General features: G+C 45.0%; 2 protein-coding genes across 15 annotated transcripts in view; one reads left to right on the forward strand and one right to left on the reverse strand.

The window, feature by feature from the left end:
* The window catches only part of LOC124049593 (solute carrier organic anion transporter family member 5A1), a 34799-nt gene extending 18199 nt beyond the window's left edge, over positions 1-16600 (forward strand). For both annotated transcript variants that reach the window (XM_046371434.1, XM_046371435.1), the window contains 7 exons: positions 60-277; positions 5433-5597; positions 9266-9464; positions 11747-11906; positions 12295-12536; positions 12667-12731; positions 13828-16600. In XM_046371434.1, coding sequence (XP_046227390.1) covers positions 60-277; positions 5433-5597; positions 9266-9464; positions 11747-11906; positions 12295-12536; positions 12667-12731; positions 13828-14285 — 1507 coding nt within the window. In that variant the 3' untranslated portion in view covers positions 14286-16600. The remainder of the gene's footprint in view (positions 1-59; positions 278-5432; positions 5598-9265; positions 9465-11746; positions 11907-12294; positions 12537-12666; positions 12732-13827) is intronic.
* Positions 16601-17595: 995 nt separating this feature from the next.
* The window catches only part of sulf1 (sulfatase 1), a 75183-nt gene continuing 72793 nt past the window's right edge, over positions 17596-19985 (reverse strand). For 11 of the 13 annotated variants that reach the window (XM_046371357.1, XM_046371365.1, XM_046371366.1 and 8 more), the window contains one exon: positions 17596-19788. In XM_046371357.1, the coding sequence (XP_046227313.1) occupies positions 18848-19788 (941 nt within the window). In that variant the 3' untranslated portion in view covers positions 17596-18847. The remainder of the gene's footprint in view (positions 19789-19985) is intronic. The other 2 variants (XM_046371369.1, XM_046371368.1) reach the window with 1 other exon arrangement.

Consider the following 19985-nt stretch of genomic DNA (forward strand, 5'->3'; position numbering starts at 1 on the left):
GGCTTCCCTGTGAGATCTGAGATCTGTTTAACAGCCTGTGTGTTGTTTCTCTCTTTAAGGTGGAGTGGCTTTCTCTTGTGCGCCATAGCCATGCTCCTGGTCATCTTTCCCATGTTTGCCTTCCCCAAAAAGCTGCCTCCGCGCCACAAAAAGAGGAAGAAGAAAAAGATCGGCTCGCCCGGTGACGTGTCCAGCGACGATGACGTGATGAAGGAAAAGTCCAGTAGCAAAGGCCAGAACGTCTCCTCCTCTATGGGTTTTGGAAAGGACATCAAAGGTGAGGAACAGATAATATCAGCCTTCTTTGGTGTACTTTACGTAAAGGAGCAGTAAGCTATCGATGTACAAATGGCCTGTAATCTAATCAATGGCCAGGATTAGTCTTCTGATAGTGGAAGCTCCATTGAGATCTCCTTTAAGGATGTTATTGATTTGTGATGGAGGAGGTTGTCCACGCAGTTGACCAATGGAGCAGGTAATTCACTGTTAACACGTGCAGCTTTAGTGGACACTTCAGTGGCTCTGTTTTAGTAAATTAGTAGTAAAGAAGGTCGCAAATCATTGCTTGCGTGTTTGTTGGATCGTCGCATGTTTAGATGAGCAACCTTTAAATTCAGAAAAGTACTTTTGCAGTCAGATTAAAAATTTAAAATGACAACAGATTTGAGATGTTGTTTGTTAAACTCTTGTTAAACCTGTGCAACTGTGGTGCATTTGTTATGTGTGCTCTGAGCCAGATCTACCAGTAATCTCCTGGTTTTTCCTGGGAGACCCCCTTTATCAAGCTGATTCCTGCTCCAGTGTTTCCCTCTTCCTCCCTGTCTCTCTCTCTGTCTCTGTCTCTGTCTCTCTGTCTCTGTCTCTCCCCCTCTCTGTTAAATGAGCTCTCAGGGGACCCCAGTCACGTTTCCACACACAGGAGCAGACAGACTCTGCAGCAGACCTAAACTGTAGCAGAGCTGAACTGTAGCTCACTCACTCTTTATCACATGCACAATAGCAGTGAAGTGAAGTCTATCTAACATGTATTTAAATGGGTGCTTGCTCGGAGATTCATGCTTGTTTGCATCCCCCTGAGCAGCGCAGACAGGATTTATGAATGCATTATGGCCTCCTCGGCCCTGGTAGCTCTCCTGCTGTTTTACTTGTCCCAGCAGGATGTTTTTTGGGCTGTTGTGCAAACTATGGCCAAATATGCAGACTCTGGCACTTCAGTGTTTGTATCTGTAATGTGTTTCGGTGCTGCGTGTGTCTTGCTATTGAGGTGTGAGCGTGTTTGTCCATAGCACAAATTCAGCACTTTCTGTGAAAGATATGCTGCACTGAATAGCATTTTTTCTTGCCCTTCAGATCACCAACAAACATTGAAAAATGCTAACACCGAAGATCTCCAGTGACACATGTCAGTGGGACGCACTTTTGATTATGGAGCGTTTCAGACCCTGGTCAACTGCTGTTAGTAAGCAGTTCTTAACAGCTCTGGGAATTTTGTGCTTCTTGTAGTTTTCGCTGGTCCAGATGAATAACTGCTGCCTGAGTCAGTTTATCACAGTCACACTTCAGCATCTGACTGGTCTGACACGATTAAGAATACAGAAACAGTCATCTAAATTTATATTTCACTCTGATCTAAAGTAGTTTGAACCACTCCGGACTTGCTATCATTCAGTGTTTTGTGATGGATGGCGAAGGAAGCATTTGACACAAAACCTCAGGAAGCAGCGGTTTCCAGCCTTTTTATAAAGGCCTTAACCTCAACAGGTCCTGTCTGATCGACGCCGGCGGTCATGTTCCACTTACGCTAGTTTCAGTTCGTTTCAAACCGGATGTTTTTTGTTACCAATTTTTTCACAGTGAAAATGACAGAAGACGTTCGTTACCTTCAGTCATCTGCTGTATTGCAAATCGCTTTAAGCTAAACATTTTATCTCATTCTGCTTGCTTTGCAAATTAGTTTTCACACATTCTTAATTGCAACTACACCTGAATTAGTTGTTTTTCTCATTATGTGGATGCACTTTTCTAATAACGTCAGAATCTTAGTTTTCTTTTCTAACTGGTTGAGCTGCTCAGAAATTTTTCCAAATACTCCCTGACTGGGATTCACTGGGATATGGACAGCAAATAACAATCTATTGATTGATCAGTTTGCTTGTTAGAAAATAGTAAACAAACAAAGGTGACGTCCATAATGTCTTCTCTGATCCAACAGTTCAAAACACAAAGAAAACCAGCTAATCTTCGTATCACAGAAGCTTGAACCAGTTGAAAAAAACAAAACTGATAATTGATTATTCAGATGCTGATTAAGTTTAACAAGTGATTTTATTGTTCAGTGCTAGCAGAACGAACAGCTGCTTTCACCTGCCAAAGTTTTGGGTGAAAGTGGCTTGTTTTCACATTTAAATATTCCCAATAGATTAGTTAGTTATCATACCACAGATTTCTAAAACTCAAGGCTCAGAATGAGTTCGGGTCCTTCACGTCCCGGCTTCACATCCACTGCTGAGACTTGACAGACTTCATGGGTTGACACAATTCGTGTGCGTTTAAAAATAATATGGAATTATCACCTGCCTCCGCTCCAAGAGAAATGTTTAACCAAAAGAAGACAAAACAATTTGACCGAGTCATCAGATAAATTCTCTCCAAAGAGTGCAGTGTGGCATCTACTGCGATCCGGTGGTCTGTCTGATGGAGACAGCAGCTGCCGTGGACGTCAACAGGACCTCGCCATCTGTCCGCCTCCAGACACGATTACAGACCCGCTCCACAGGAATGAAATAATTAGCATCGCTGTTCTATTCATACCTTTTTGATCTGAGATAACACTGACAGATGCTAACATTTCCCCACTTACAACAAGATTAGTTGGATAAATGCTGAGGTGGCGGCGCCGTGCCACCCCGTTAGTCCGGCCAGCCTCGTGATAATGGGAACGTAATCAAAAAGGCAAAAATAATCCACTTTACACACTTCCTGAATTTTCTTTTGTTCCCTCTTTGCTTTGAGGCGTCTCTGTGTGTGTGTGTGACACACATGAGGCTGAGGAACCTTCCGTGATAGCCTCATGGCTGTAAAGTCGTAGTAATTTGCTCTTAGCCAGCGGCTTAAAACACGCGGGACACACACGCAGAACAGTCGTAGATGCCAGTCGTGCGCTCGGTTAAACAAGACCAAATGTTTGGAAGCCTGACTCCTGTTCCCAAACGCTGAAATGCTAAAATCTGAACACCTGAATTTAATATTTTAGTTTGAAAGTTAATGTTCCCTTTGGTTGCTGCCCCCCCCCCCCCCCCCCCCCATTTTTCATCCCACAGATGGTTAAGGTCAAAGGTAGACAGCACAGTGTTTTTCTGACTGCAATCGTCCCCCAGAGTCCAAATTAATTTGAATAGAGAAGCTTTTTGTGCACACGAGTGACCTCGGCTCTTCAAGGGGCTGATAATTATTTTCAATGGGACGACCTTTCCTGGCCTTTCGGATTTCAGCTGCATGAGAAAAGCAAAAAGAAACGTTTTCTCTGGTCTTCTGTCTCTTGCTGTCTTTCAGTTTACATTATGAAAAAAAAAAAACAATATGTGAACTGGAATTATGAATCTTTTAGCTGTGACCTCAATTTAAAATCTGTATTTCAGTCTCACAGTTTTTTGTCACTGGGGTCAGAGATGTTAGAGGGGCAAGAAAACAAACCGCACATCCGGCTTCAACAGCAGTTTGCTTGAGCTCATGGCCATGTCGTCCCTGCAGCACGTCCCGGGTCCTGCTCAGGACGCTCCAACCAGGCGCCCAAACTACATCAGCTTTCTCTTAATGTAGAGAAACAGCAGCTTGAATCTGAGCTCCCCGTGGACTGCAGGGATCCCCATTCTGTCAAACCTGCTCCTGAAAGTCTTTGCTTCTGTGCTGTTGAGATGAAGGAGCTCGTGTGCTCCAGCGACCCTGGGAACAGTGTTTTCAGTGCAGCCTTGTATTTCTGGTGAGGGCATTAAAAACAATTAAATTAACACATCAAAAAACTGGTCAAAGTAGCCTTAAAGCAACAATCCTCGCATTTATTTATTTTTTTTCTCCAAAGGAGTTTAGGTCACCGTCAGTCAGTCTCTTCAAAAAATCCAAGATTAAATTTATTGGATGAAATCTTGTGTATGATGCCACAGTGTCTGATGAGATGTCAGGAAGGCGGATGGCTGATATTCTGCTAGAAAACAAGCACATTGTGTACAGAAATACCTGTGCGGTAAGGCATTGCACATTGATGGCTTGCGTGTCTTCAGGTTCACCTGAAAATGGAGAAAGCATTTTTATCATTTCTCGCTGTCATGGCGGCTTACGGCTGTCGGCAGACATGTTGTGGGGTTTGTTTATGGACAGCGTGGAGGTTGTCCTGATGTTAGAGATCGTCTGCTGCCGCTGAAGCTGACCTTGTCAGCCAGTGCAAATAAAATGTATAGATTAGGGGAGCAAATGTTACCGGTGGGCCACGGGCCAAAATCAAAAGCTTTTTTATTATCTAGGACTATTTATCTGATATTGTATTGTTAAGATGTTTTCCTAATTGAACGACTTTCGCTGCGCGTCCCTCTGCCCGACATGCTCAGATTATGAAAAATAATAATTATGGTTCCCACATATTTATATTTATGGTTCCCCCTTCAGATTTATTTAAGAAATAAAACGGTATGAACAACAAGTTATATTGTAATTTTCTTAAATCGATTCCATTTTGCTTGAAACATCTGGCGCACTGAGTTGAAAGTCATGGCGGGCAGAGAGTGTAAAGAGCCGAGAGAAAGCTGAATCGGCTTCGTTCTGCCTAGCAACAACAATGTACAGTCTGACCGCGTGACTTGCGAGTGGCAGGATGAGAGGGAGTTCTGCATGATGTCCTGCAGTTCACATGGACACCGTCCTCACGCGAGACATAAAGGGCATGTTTGCCCTTGTTACGGACGACGCGAGGACGATGGCGTTCAGGCTGCGTTTGCAGAGCTCGGTGTGAGCACATGATCCACGTACACGCACTGTACAGCAAACCTGCTGCCGGCTGCATGAGTTCCTTAAAGCGTGACAGGGCTTCAGGCTGCGTGTGTGTGTGTTTATGTGTCAGCGCTGGCTTCTGCGGCGTTGTGTGAAACCAGGAAGCTTCTCCAGCCGTGCTGAGTCGAGGTCACATGTGAAAGTGTTTATTTATGTGTGTGTTTCGCAGACATTTAAAGATGGTGTCACTCTGTTATTACGTAAAGTTTATTTGAGTAGACGCAGCCTTTTTTGCCTTTTCATAATTACAGCCAATCATGTTGAGAGTCTTCTTCTCACGACTCAGTTCAGTGTGTGCGAGTGCGAAAGGCAGTTTAAGAGATGTGGTCGTGTGTTAATTACAGCGCCACCTGTAACGAAGAGCTGCTTTGTGTCCTGCATCCCCTCACCAGACCTCCCCAAGGCGGCGCTCAGGATCCTCAGCAACATGACCTTCCTGTTCGTCAGCCTGTCCTACACGGCAGAGTGTGCCATCGTCACCGCCTTCATCACCTTCATTCCCAAGTTCATCGAGTCACAGTTTGGCATCCCCGCCTCAAACGCCAGCATATACACGGGTAAGCCTTTGTTCGTTACGTCTCTTTGTCTTTGTTTGTGAAAAATCAGAAGGTTTAGGTTAGTTTCTCTGAGCCAAAGGTGCAACTTCAGAGTGTGTTTATTGTTTGCCTAACTGTCCAAAACCCGAAGATATTTCATTCCCAATCATTTGAACTGTAGAGAAGTTCTCACATCTCAAAAGCGTCTTCTTTCTTTGCTTGATGAAGGACTTTGTCTTTATTAAAACTGTTGGCGATTTGTTGTCTGTCAAGAGGCTAACTGATTAATCTAGTAGTTCTTTCACCACTTAAGATAACCATAAATATGATAAGAAAATCCCGTCAGTCCATGAGAGAAATGAATGAATGGAGGACAACAGAAAATGAGATCTTCCTCTGCTGTGACTTTCCAGCTGTGAGGAAGACAAAACGTTGGGCATCTTTTACTGAAGAAATTCTTTTGTTTAATTTATAGCTTAACTGAATCCGAAAAGATCTGAATTAACCCAAACTATGAGATCAATGAGGCAAGGAGCTGATTAAAATTCACTATCTGCAGCATTTTAGAAGGAATCAAATGCATTATTACACTGCAAATTAAAAAATTTCAAGTAAGATATTTACATAACTACGCTTTTTTTTAGGCAGCGAAAAATGTTGTAAGTCACATTATGATTGTGTATGTTCTGTGTTTCCTGATGTGGAACGGGACAGAAATTCTAGATCGTCCTCACATGCTTGTGCACCATCAGTCTATCAGTTCAGGCTCACGTTTGTTCTCACTTCTCCACATGCTCACTGAATGTGGTGATTCAGTCGGAGAGCAGCGCGATGAGTCACGGAGTCTCGCTGACTTTCATTCAGTGACGAGCTTCCATTACATCCCCTGACTGCAACGCACAAGTCTCTGTTGACTGCTGGAGATGCATTCATCATAACACACACACACACACACTCAGCTCTGCCTGCAATTTGTGCACCACACATGTAGAAAATACAAAGAACCGCACTAAACCTCCAGTGGTGCTAATACACGTGATCTGCTCTCAGGATTTTTATAGCGAGGAGTGATTGAAAACTCAATTACGCCTGTGGAAGCAAAAGGTGTGTGTGTGTGTGTGTTCAAGTGTTCTGTTGGCTAACATATGGTCATCTCTAGACACACACACATTCATACACAGTACCATTGCCTCATCTCATCTGCCTGTTGCCAGGATACAAGGGGTAAGGGCAAAGGGGTGGTGCGGTTGCCGTGGCTACCAAAATGATGCCATGCTGCTGGGATGTGATGATGGTTGAAGACGAGGAGGAGGAGGAGGAGGAGGAGGGGGCACTCGTGTTGATGGGAGCACGGCTTCCTCCGGCAGCCAGATGGACTGACCAACTGTGACATTTATTTCCCTGACGACTGTGAGGGATTGTTTTTAAGAATGATTAATTATTTGTGAATGCTTTGAAATCATGTAGTCATAACAGAGTCTTTGGTTTGGATTTAGTTTGAGACCATTTTATTAAAGCTAATCCTTTTAGGATTTGCTTTCATCTATTTTAAGCAACAGAGGTTGATATTTAAGAACAAAAAAGTCTGATACTGACTGGCAGAAATGAAGTATAATATTCATAATTATGGTACTCACCATCTTAGTTTAGCATGTTAGCATGCTAACACCAAGGACAGCTACAGTACCAGTGTTTGTGCAGGCAGCAGAGACTGGTTAAAGGTGGAGCATGAAGCTGCTAGATGGAGTATTTTTATATTATCAGCTCGTGAATGTGCATAATGATAAAAGGTAACTCGTACTGACAGCCACACACAGAATTATCACCCAAACCTGCAGTAAAGAAAGAGCAGAAAGAAGAGAAAGAAACTTTTAGCTCATTGTTTTGGTTTTAAAGCCCACAACTTTGTTTGGGTTCAGACCCTCCATTATGGTCAACCTAATTTTTGGATGCAGCAGGCAGCTGATTTAAAATAAATAAATAAATAAAAGCTGTTATCAAGTAGTTAGAAAGATGACTTCAAATTAATTAAAAAGCAAGATTATGCTTAAAATTATATCAGTTTTAATCGTAACAGTAGCCTACGTCAGTGTGGTGTTTACAGCTCGACTCCGATGTCTCAAGTAAACAAATAATTACGTGATGGTTGACAAGTCGGCGTATTTTATACCAGATCCAAAATGGAAGAAGCTGCCCCCACTGGACTGATAATCGTGTTGGTTCAGTGTAAAAAGTAAAAACAGTGTAAAAGCTTTAATGATGAGAGTCATTTGAGTGTCTCTTTTTTTGTTTTTAGGGAAAAGTTCAGCTGCACAGGAAGTGAAGCAGTTTATGTTTCTTTCTAATTAGGCATCTGGAATTAGACTCAGTTGCCACAATGGCTGACACGTCCAGAGGAGGGTGTCCTCACAGAAGAAGACATCATAGTTTTGTCTTCCTGTGGGACGTGAGCCATAAATACAACCCAGCAACGCAGAAACCAAACGAGTCAAAATGAGATAAATGGAAGTCTTGCAAATTACCACCTCGCCGAGTGTGTATGATGGCCGGTTTGAGCGCCGGCTCTGCTACGTGCTCATTAGATGTTTGTGCAGAAATAGCACTGTAACATGTCACACACGCCTCCCTCAGCTGCGGTCTCCCCCGCGGTGCTGCTGCTGCTGCTGCTGCTCTCCGCCAGCTTCTCTCTCTTTTGTTTTGTTTTTGTTTTTTCACTTGGCGGCTCTCTTAAGCTCAGTCGCTGTCCCCTTCAGATGTTTTCTTCTCCATCTCTGCTGCACAAGCCACAGTTGACGTGTGTGAGCAGAGCAAGAGAGTGTTCTGTGTCGTAGCATCTGACACGCCTGCACTTTTCAAGTAACCACGGGGGGGGGGACGCTTCACGAACGCTTCACATTCGCGTCACGTGTGTACGATATAGATAATACAGCGAGTGCGTGATTTTATGTGACAGTGATATGATGTCTGGTTTGTCTGTGTACATGTTTAATCCCACAGGAAGCACGAGGTTTACAGGATAATGTTATGCTTTCACTGAGCGTGCTCAGTGGCTCTTCTCCTCTCCGTGTCTCCTCCCTCTCTTTCTCCTCTGGCCTCTGTGTGACAGAGAGGGAGAAGCCAGATGACATTTCTGTGCACTTGGATCACTTCTCTGTTGATCCTCTGTCTTTGATGACCCTCTGCCCCCCCCCCCCGGACTGGACCTCGTCCTGGGCTCGAGGGCTGTCATGTGTGTCCTTCCTGGGACAACCCGGTCCCATCTTGCCAGCAGCCAGCTTTGCCTTTCTTCAGGCTGTCGGTTAGGCCAGTTCTGGCGGCCTGAGTGCACGTGTCAGAGCCTGAGATGACTCGGTGGTAGCCTGTAGTGTGGCCTGGTCACATTGACACAGCAAAGCCTTTTTTCTTTTGAAGTTATTTTTGGTTCAATGGATTGAGATCGACCATATAATCTTTGAGTCAAGCACCTCGTACAACATGTCGACATGTTGTTCATGTTAATGTGCCTCATTAAAATGCTGTAGATCAGTGCTCATTGCACTTAGTCATACTTTCCTCTAATTAAGTCAGTGTTAATGCTTTTTTTTTTCCCACAACGCAAATTAGCTGCACTATTTCTGTGCCGTTCACAACACTTCGGAAGCTCTTCTTCCGTCTCACCAGCTCTTTCTTTTCTCCGATGTCTCTCACAGGTGTGATCATCGTACCCAGTGCCGGGGTGGGCATCGTCCTGGGGGGCTACATCATCAAGAAGCTGAAGCTCGGCGCCAGAGAGTCGGCCAAGCTGGCCATGATCTGCAGCGGGGTGTCCCTGCTCTGCTTCTCCACGCTCTTCATAGTGGGCTGCGAGAGCATCAATTTAGGAGGCATCAACATACCGTACACCACTGGGTAAGGACAACCTGTTTAAGCTTTGTAAGCGCCATGAATCATGGGAGCCTGGTTTAGCTTTGCGTCTGACATGCTCATTTAAAAAAAATCAGTGCTTTTGAAGTGATATCTGAAACACACACGTATTGAAGGAGGTTTGCAGGCCTGGGAGGCTGTCATCCTCACGTGTTGTGTGGTTGTTGCTGAAGTGCAAATGACTAATTAGCAACGCTGGCATCTGCTCTGGTGGCTCCAGTGAATCACTCTGGCACCTCTATTTCTGATTGTGCTGCTCAACACCACATCAGCAGCCAGGCTGCAGAGTTAACAAACAGTCATCCCATGTGTCAGGGCCTGCGGACAGAAATAGGGAGTGTGTGTGTGTAGTAAACCTAGTACGGACACACATATAGGGGCACCATGCATGGAGTCACCTTGGATGACGCACTGCAGACCTATTACACATCTACTGCGTTAATATCACATCTCGTCATAGTGTGTGCAAGCATATTAGCATTAGATAAATATTTATATATAAAAATATTTTGTTCGTAAACCCGCTGTACGAGCACAGGCCAGCCAGCTGCACCATCACTGAGGTGAAAGTGAAACTGCCGGACTTCTGTGAAATTTACTTTTCACATAACTGCGTTAATCAAAGCGATTATTTGCCAAATAGTCAGAGTGCCCCTCAAGGCCCCGTGGCCGACCCATTAATAACTGCAGTCTTTGTTTAAGCTGGTTTCTCCAGAGAGGTCAATAAGATGTGTGAACCGCTGGGGCTTCTCATTATGAACAGCCCTGCTCACTAGTGACTGGTAGCACCTTCATGAGGAATGTGGAGCCCGAGTCCACCCTTTGTGTCCCTCGTCTGGACTCACACACTCGTCTAGACATAGAAAAAGCCATGACAAACACCTAAAGTCCTTTGGTGTTTCAGGGCCAAGAGGCACATCAGGTTATGTAATATTCTTGAATATCTGCAAAAGCGTTGCAAGATGATCGTGAGGAGTGCCGGCATGTTTGATTTAAAACTGCTGCATGGTCAAAATGAAGCTGCAAAGTGTTTTTACTTCTACCGTTACGATCTGAATTTATTTCCCATCGTTCCCCTTGTTCAGTGTCTGCATTGCTAAACCACATTAAGCCACTAAACCTCTTGGGCTGCCTGGGTTTTCGTGCACAGTGACACAACATCTGCAGTGAGCTGATGCCTCTCGCTGTACACGCACACACACACACACACTCCCTCTTTCACACACAGCATCTGGAATGTGACGCTGTTATGTCAGGACAGGCCCGAAGGTGCTGCCCCAGCCACAGCCACTATGAAAATGAGGACCATTTTCTGCTTCTTGTGAAAAATGAGATGAAAATAATTAAAGCCGTTTCATTCGTTGTTGTAAAATGTCTCTTTGGCTCTTGGTAATTCTGCGTGATAAAAATGAAGATCTCATACGTGTGATCAAAATGTGAACTTTCAGAAAGGGATGTCCTGTCAGTGTTGGTTTAGCGTGTGTGTGTGTGTGTGTGTGAATGAGCGTCACTCCCAGGCTGATGTGGTGTTAGGGCTCGTCCCCGGCTGTTCCGCAGGGCTCAGAGTGAAGCCTCCCCGATAAAACCCAGGACTCGCTTCACTGCTCCTGGTTTAGACGAAGCCCAAGTCCTGTTTGGCTTAGAGCGGCGGTTCCCACACAGCCTGTCGAGTCGCTGGAGGCGTCACTTCCTCCGTCCATCAGTCATCACACAAACTGCTGGAGAGCTGCTTTAAAGCACGCAGCACATTAATACTGAGACACACAGATCGGCAGCCTCTTTCAGCTTCATATGACAGAATCATTTTGACTTCACAAGCGTCAGGCGACATCGTTTGGCGTCTGACGTGAGTGATGCCATGCAGGGAAGGATAGCGTTATCCTCTTTGCAGCAGGAAGCTTTGGGGTTTCATGGGAAATGTGGTCTAAAATCATGACACACAGCAACTTTATGTGATTTCAATTTTCGGCGCTAAATGCTGGGCGGTTATCCCAGCGGGACCTCACTTGTAAATGAGGTTGCACTGAGACTAACCTGAGAAATGAATGTGTTGAAAATTATTGAATGCTTGCCCGTCGACAACAACCTTGTTTATGCATTTATGTATAATGTGTTTCCGAAGGAAAAACAAGAGTTGTAAAGAAGCAGGACTGAAATGAGTGGCCTCTACAGTGTGCAGTATTATTTAAACATAAAGCTTCAGGGCTTGGACAGTAAGAGAATACGATTGGTCCCTCGTGTTAACAAATGTTTTCCCGTATCTGCAGTCCGACCCTGACGCTGACGCACAGGAACCTGACGGGCAGCTGCAACGTGAACTGCGGCTGCAGGATCCACGAGTACGCGCCGGTCTGCGGCTCCGACGGGATTACCTATTTCAACCCCTGCCTGGCTGGATGCAGCACCGTGGGCAATGACAGCACCGGGGTGAGCGCACGCACGCACGCACGCACTCACAACACACACTCGTGGCTTCATTGTTTTCAGAAATAATAAGTATGTAGCCATTTAAACGTCAAGTAGAGTAAAATGATTTCATAAAACTTTGCTCAAGGACACAATAACCATAATGAATACACAAAGAGCTGTTCTCCTCCCGGAGGTCTCAAAGTACAGGAAGTGTCACATTCCACGACAATGTCGGATAGGAAGTTCTTCCAACACGAGGAAAAGAAATGTCCAGATTCTCTGCCCAGATTACTGGTCACATCGCTGGTGCCACCCCGTCTGTCTGTGTGTGTCTGAGTTTGCATTGTTTGTAGTCGGTTTGCACAGAGTGGGTAGTATGATTTACCCCAGCTGTTTCTGACTCCAGATCAGGAACTACACCGACTGTGGCTGCGTGCAGAGCAGACAGGTCATCACTCCGTCCTCCGGCGGCCAGGTCAACCAGCTCCAGCTGGTCATTGTTAAAACCTACCTGAACGAGAACGGCTACGCTGTGTCGGGGAAGTGCGACCGCACCTGCAACACCCTCATCCCTTTCCTCATCTTCCTCTTTATCGTCACCCTCATCACCGCCTGTGCCCAGCCCTCTGCCATCATCGTAACGCTCAGGTACAGTCAAATCAGGGTTTAACTTACCCCCCCCCAGCTTTTTATTTTTTTCTGCAGAGCTCCTGCATCCTTTTACTCAGATGCGGTGCAGTGATTCTGTATCATTTGCATGTTGTCTTTCTGCTCTCAGGTCTGTGGATGAACAGGAGAGGCCTTTCGCTCTTGGGATGCAGTTCGTCTTACTGCGAACTCTCGGTAAGTTCTTGAATGTTTGCCCTGTGATGAATGGTAAACGTAACGGAGCCGTCCTCTGTATGTTTTGTGGACTTGTGTATTGGGCTGAAAAGATTTTCAGGATTTGGCACAAAACGTGCAGCCAGTCACCTCTCATCTAATTTTTATTGCTGAGGCTTTTCCAGCTGGCCTGTAATCCATTTGTCGAACGCTCTGTTTTCTCCAGCTCCGATTCTCTCTCTCTCTTTTGCTCTCTCATCCTGGCTAAAACCCTGCAATTTAAAAGAGAGCAGGGACACGGCGCTGTAGTGGACAGCTGTGAACTCATGTAGATACACGTAGAAAAGCCCTCAAGGTTAGCAAGCGCTGCTGTAACATGCCTTTGATCTGCTTGGTATGTCTGTGTGAACATAAAGCTGTCACAGCACCTCGTCAAGGTTTGTGTGTGTGTGTGTGTGTGAGGGGGTCAGCAGGGAGTCTGTACTTGTGTTATACACTTGGATCTGAAAATCTTAAAACTTATCAGACTCGGTCTGATTTACTGGAGTCATTATTTTGAAAGTTGTTCCTCATATTTTGTCCAGTTCCGTTGACACACACAAGGCTGTGGAAGCTGCCTGCATGCTGATATGCGTGAAATGGTGCCACCGAGTGGTAGAATGATGGCACTACAATATGGTTAACATGAAGGCTAGCGCCGAATCCCAATCCCACGACATACTAATATACAGTATACATAAAATCAATGTACTTAAGGGTGTTGAATTAACAGGAACTGAAACATGTGAGGCCTGAACTTCACCAAAGTCTTATAAGTTTTAATGCTGACTTTGTGTTTTTCAAGGTTTTTCCATTTGTTTTGTGCATTGAGTTGTGACGCCACAGTGAACACCAACAGCACCCTCAAAAACTCTTTAGCATTTTTTAGTATGCATATGAACTATTCGGAGTTCACTTAAAACTCCTGAAACTGTATTTCTTGCAGTGATTGACAGTTCAACGTCTTAAGTTCAGAAAATAATTAAATGTATGACTGAGAATTAAGTATGCAGTCTGGAACTGTGACACAGCGGAGGTTGTTCACGTTATTGATCACAACGTCTCTCTGCTCCTTCAGCCTACATCCCCACGCCCATCTACTTCGGTGCTGTGATCGACACCACCTGCATGCTGTGGCAGCAGGACTGCGGCGTGCACGGCTCCTGCTGGGAGTATGACGTCACCGCGTTCCGCTTCGTCTACTTCGGCCTGGCCGCCAGCCTCAAGTTTGTCGGCTTCGTCTTCATCTTCCTCACCTGGTACTCAATCAAGCACAAGGAGGAGCGAGCCGAGCGCTGGCGCCAGCACCTGCCTCCGCTGGGCACCGTCAGCGAGCTCATCTGCCACGCCGGAGGCCAGAAAAGCCACGCACGCACCCGCTCGTGCCCCGTTTTCATCCCGCCTCGACCCGACCCGCCCGCCGCCTTGCTGCTCAACCGCGGCCACAGCAGCCTCAGCTGCCCCGGCAACGCCCTCAAAGCAATAACCCCTCCCATCTTGTTGCCACATCACCATAGAGGCTCCGCCCATGTCTGAGAGCACACCAGGCCTCCCTCCCCTGGGGGTTCATCATGACATGTGCCTTCCTGTTTGTGTTCCTGCACCACACGGTGTCTGCTTTACACCAGTCAGACACCAGGCGGGGCTCCACAGCTGCTGCAGGACTGGCGGGCAGAGACGCAGGTGCGCCCACAGTTCCTAAAAGGGCTGCTCGTTGTTGTTTATAGTAACAGGAGGCTGACGGATAGTTCCTTTATTCTGAACATATCATCAGCTGCAGCCACACACAGCATCCACGCAGAAGGTCAGACCTCCACGACAAGGTTCGGACGATGTAAAGACATCAAATGGTGCTACTGTTAAAGGGCAGGGCATTAAAATCTCCGTACAGACAGAAGAGTCATCGTGAACACAGCATCTAAAGCACAACTGACAAACCTGTACTATGCAAGATCCTATGTACAGCCCCCTCTGTAATCTACATCTGTACCTCTTTCTTCTTCTTCTTCCCTGCTCACTTCACATGCGTCACCACAGTGATGCTGTCGGCTCATTCGTAATCCCCCTTATGTCTCACAGTCTCAGCTGTGAACATATCAGCAGGTCTGTGTTGTAGTTGAGCCGATCCATCCTGTCCTCGCGTCTGGTAAATCATCAACATCATCAGAATTTACAAAACTGGGATTTTTTTTTAAGCCTTTTTTTTGGTAACAGTGCCTCTCAGGCTGTCTCGGCCAGTCCAGTATACAAAGCTAGCTACCAGGGTAAATGCTAGCTACTGAAAAAAAAAAAAAAGAAAGAAAAGCCAGTCACTGTCCTCTCAGTTGAGCGACAATATTCTGCTTGGTTGCCCTCAGCTTTTGTGATTGGTGAGCTCGAGTCATTGCGGCTCGCCTGGGAAGTTAACCATGTAGTGTAAAGCCGACAAGCTCCACCAACGGTACAGTGTTTCAGTGACCTCTATGAGATGATCGGTCTTGTCTGTGAGCGAGGGATCCGTTTCCTGCTAAATCACCATATATTGTTGTCATTACAGTGTGGAATAATTGGTCAAACAGGAGAAAGGAGTAAGAAGGTTATCTCATCTCTGATCATGTGCTGAAGCTACTGTGTGTCCAAAACACGTGATTGTACTTGAAACTTGGAAATGCGCCGGAGAGTTGGCAAAATGCGGCTGTTTTTTAAACAAACTTGAGCCATTTCTAAGCAAAATGCACTCAAAGTAAAAATGATTTGTACCTAAACTATTGCAGGTCTCGACGACAAATGAAAAGGACGCATCATTTTGGCTTTGCATCGTAATGGCTTCTCCATTCTAATGGTCATCAGATGTACATAATAGTTACGTAGTAGTCTTAGGCTAGTGTGGCAAGCATGTAAAACCGTGAACCTCCTTTTGTCAGAGAACTCTGACGTCCAGTATTCAGTTTCTGGGTATGTGGCGCCCTCTAGTGGACAGATTGTGTTGAAGGCCAATGAATGTTTGTCAGACCTGCTGAACTACGACGTTCTTGATTAGAAGTTTAATTATTAAACTCAGTCACTGCACTGAATTTAGCTCTCCAGTTTTCCAAAGATGTACCCGAGCAAAAGGTGACCCGCCATCTTTTGACATTTATGCTCGCAGGTCATGTGACAAGTCAGATCAGTCCGGCCCGCACCGTATTCAGTATTTAAACACTTAGCATGAGCCTTAACTGTTTTAATACAGCTGTGTACTTTTCTTTTACCATGGGCTCATGCTGCTTTCGTATGGATTTACCTTCCTTTGAATAGGACAGGCAGTGTTTGCAGACAAATGGAAGAGGTGTTAACGAGGCCTTTTTCATGTTTAAAAAAAAAAAACAAAAAAAAAAAACAAGCTTTGTTCAATATTAGATATTAGGTGCATACAAAAAGTCAAATCTGTGGCACATGTTTTATTTTTGAGTATTTTGTTCTTTTCTTATTTAAGTCTAATAAAGTTATTGTGTTTTATATTCTGATCAGTTTGACTTAATTTTAGATATTAAAAGATTAAGGGGAAAAAAAAAAAAACAAATGGAAACTCGGATGCAGTGAGTACGTTTTAAAAGATAACATTTTTGACCAAGATTCACGGTATTCTTACCAGGCTGGCCAATTATTCAGTGGTTAATGGCAGTGACTATTTATTTTAACTTTTTTTTTTTTTTTGCATTAATGTAACTTAGTACCTCAAATTACATATTCACATGTCATCATCCTGTAAATACTGACAGAGTAAATGAAGCATATTATAGAGCTCATGCATAGTTAGGAGCATATTTATGAACTAACCCATGACCTTGTAGTGAAAGAAAAAGATTAAAGCTACAAAGAACAAAAAAAAACACCCCTGATTTGTCTCGCGGTGCCTGAACAGTATTATTCACATGGGTAGGGTTGAGTTTGCTTTAAGTCACGTGGGGAGGGAGTTGGGTTATTGCAATGAGTTTGTTTCTGTCAAGAGGACTAAACAATTGTGCTAATAATAATAATAAAAAAAGCTGAAGTTATGCAACCTAGAATGTCCTCTCCGTCTGTAAAGACTCTCTAGCCTTCCCCTAGCGCCCTGCATTCAGTCTCATACAGGGACCAACAGTGGAGGATTACTGATGAGCTCCCGTTTATTACTTGTAAAGTTGTGATCTGATGAAATACCAAACGAAGGTTAGAGAATTATCCAGTGATGCTACACTGATCACTTAAGACTAAACGCGAGGATGTGTTCGCCCCCTGCAGCGTCCTGCTGTCTAAACGCCTGGACGCCAACTGACATGACTTTGCTGTAACACATTTTTCTTTCATCAGTGTTTGAACGGAAAGTGAACAGAAGCTGTATTCTGAAAGATGTTGCTTTTGTTCATCAGGAGCAGAAGTCTAATTGATGTTTGTGAACACTTGGGTTTACAAATGCCTTGAATACTTGATATTTGTCATTAAAAAAAAAAAGGAAAAAAATCAGCTCTGCTTGATTGAATTATTGCAATGAACCTGTGAATATTCTCATTCATCCAGGTCATGGTTATCTCAAGGAAATTCAATCGAACACAACGGGACTTAGTTATTTGTCTTTGAAGACGTTTCACCTCTCATCCAAGAGGCTTCATCAGTTCATGCTCAATTGACTAGGCTGGGACTAGTCCAACGAGCTGGTGTGGAGACCCAGGTATTTAACCTCTGTGGAGGTGTTCACATGGCCTCTTGGATGAGAGGTGAAACGTCTTCAAAGACAAATAACTAAGTCCAGCTGCGTTCGATTGAATTTCCTTGATTGAATTATTGCAACATATCGTTTCACAGAGACATGCGGAGGGACAACGCTTGAGGCCGAAACATCGTCAGGTAGGTTGAAAGGGTTTATTTCTTAACAGCTTCGTGGCTTTCCTGAAACCATACTCGTTCTAAAACTTCTAAACACACCGTCAAGAAAGAAAAAGGACAGCATCAGGTTTTGGCAGAACCAGTTATCTCAGAAGCACCAACACTACAGCCAACAGCAGAGGCGAACTACTGGCAGAAAGGCTACACACTGTGCCTTCGGAGGCCTTCAGAGTGTGCCGACATGTAACCAGGTTTAAGGGCGTGTACATTTACATTCAAAATGAATTGGCCGTGTGCAACACAATAGTCTGGATTATCAAAGCACTACACCATACACCACATGATTAATTAGTGACATTTCCAAAAGTTACACAATGAACATTTCCACCCCTGGTGATGGTTGTGATTGGTGAGGATACATGCGCTAAAAACACATGGCTGTGAAGAGTGAGAAGAGCTGGTGCAGTGAAAATACTGAGCGTCGTTTGATAACTTAATAATGTCTGTATATTACCTGCTGAACTGCCCCGTGATTGTCTAAACTGTCCAATAATATTAATGACACATAGCAAAGGAGGTAAAAATATGCCCATATAGCAAAGTTAAAAAGAATACGAGAAACAGAATCTGTACTCACGCTGATTCGGCAACTTTTCCAGATGTGACAATGCAGTAATTGTCTTACGTCTAAAACTTAGTCAGTAGAAACGACCATTTTTATAAAAACTGATTTCACAATGGACACAAATTTCATATGCACAAACAGTGGAGGGTGAAGATCAAAACTTGGAAAAGTTCAAAAGTGCATTTGGGGTCAAATGTTACTTTTATGTATATAATGAGAGGGTCCTGTTAATAGATGTTTTAAAGACTGGAACATAACTAAACATGACTGAGGCAAACTTCTCATTCAGGTATTGAAATGGTTTCACCACTCACACTTGTTTCTCAGGAAAAAAAAAAACCCAAAAAACCCCAAACATATTAGATCGTTGGTGTTTACCCACATGGAATTCATTTTTAATCCCAACACTTAAGTTTAGCTGCATTAAGGCTTTTTTCTTTTCTAAATATATATTTGAAAAAAAAATAACACTGTTTACTAATAAATGTAGGCACCTGTAAAAAAATAAACAATAATTTTAACACTCATTATACAACTCTGAGGTGGCATCACTTGCCATTGCTCTTGGCAAGCTCATCTCCCAATCACTGTGTCTCTGTGGCAACCAGCAGCTAATTGGCTGGCTGGCTGTCCCACGCGTGCGTCTGCTTCAGAGGGTCTGATTGGCGGGTTGAGGCAGAGAGCCGCTGCCCTCGTAGTCCAAGGTGAGTGGCAGCGCTGACTGAGGCAGCTCCTGTAGTACCACCCTGACACTCTGTGGGCTGCTGGTCTGTGTGGTCGGGGGGCTCCTGGTGGTGCTGGCCTGCACCTCGGGCCTTAGTGTCCGCGGGGAGAAAGGGAGGTAACCTTGGGCCTGGAATATGTCCTCCTCTTCTCCGAGGTCCAGGCCCTTTGCGAGACCCTGAGGGCCGGTCATCTCTCCCGGGCCCACGTCAGGCTCCAGCTTGGCCTGCAGGCTGTTGTGAGTGCGCAGCAGGCTGTCATGTCGTGTCTCCAGCTCCGTCAGTCCGTTCCCACTGAACGTCTCTCCTTCTATCTCCTCCAGCTGCGCCCACATGTCGCTCTGGAAGATAACGCCGTCTCCTCTTGGTGATGATATCGTCACCGGTGACATAACAGACCCCCCAGGTTTCTCTATGAGCCTCTCAGGAAGGTCGTTGACAACAGATTCCAGTTTTCTTTCCAGTGTGGGCTTGTGTGCGGGTGGTGCTGGCGGTGTTTTGCTGGGGGCGGGGGTGGTGAGGCGAGCCTCTGTGGCCACACCTGGCCACACGGTGCCGGCCGAGGCCATCTCTTCCCCACTGCCATCTTCAAGGCCTCCACCCCCGGCCCCGGAGCCCAGCTCTGGCAGGGTGGAGTCGTCAAGTTCAAGGGTTCGGTTGAATTTTTTTAAAATGTGTCGAAGTGCAAATATATTATCTACATCCTTCTGGAAGTTGGCCCAGTTGTCTGGGCTGGGAGTGTAGTCACGTCTACATTCATAAAGGCTTTCATTTATGCTATACAGATCCTCCAATCCCTGCCAGTTCACCTCCTCATCCGTCAAGTTGGGTAGTTTAACCCTGTCGTCCGTCCCACATTGGCTGTGTGCTGCCAAAAACAAAGAAACAGAAAGGCTGTAAGAATCCGGGTAGAAAAAAAAACTCAGGAAGCATTTTCAATTTTACTCAGACACCATGCAGTCATGCCCAGCCTCCAGCTCTTATTAAAGCAGCCAGCCTCACACACACACACACACACACACACACAGATTCACGTACACTCTCAAAAGCAGCATTAGATAAACA

This window comes from Scatophagus argus, chromosome 18 (assembly GCF_020382885.2).
Source record: "Scatophagus argus isolate fScaArg1 chromosome 18, fScaArg1.pri, whole genome shotgun sequence".
NCBI classification, from domain to species: domain Eukaryota; kingdom Metazoa; phylum Chordata; class Actinopteri; family Scatophagidae; genus Scatophagus; species Scatophagus argus.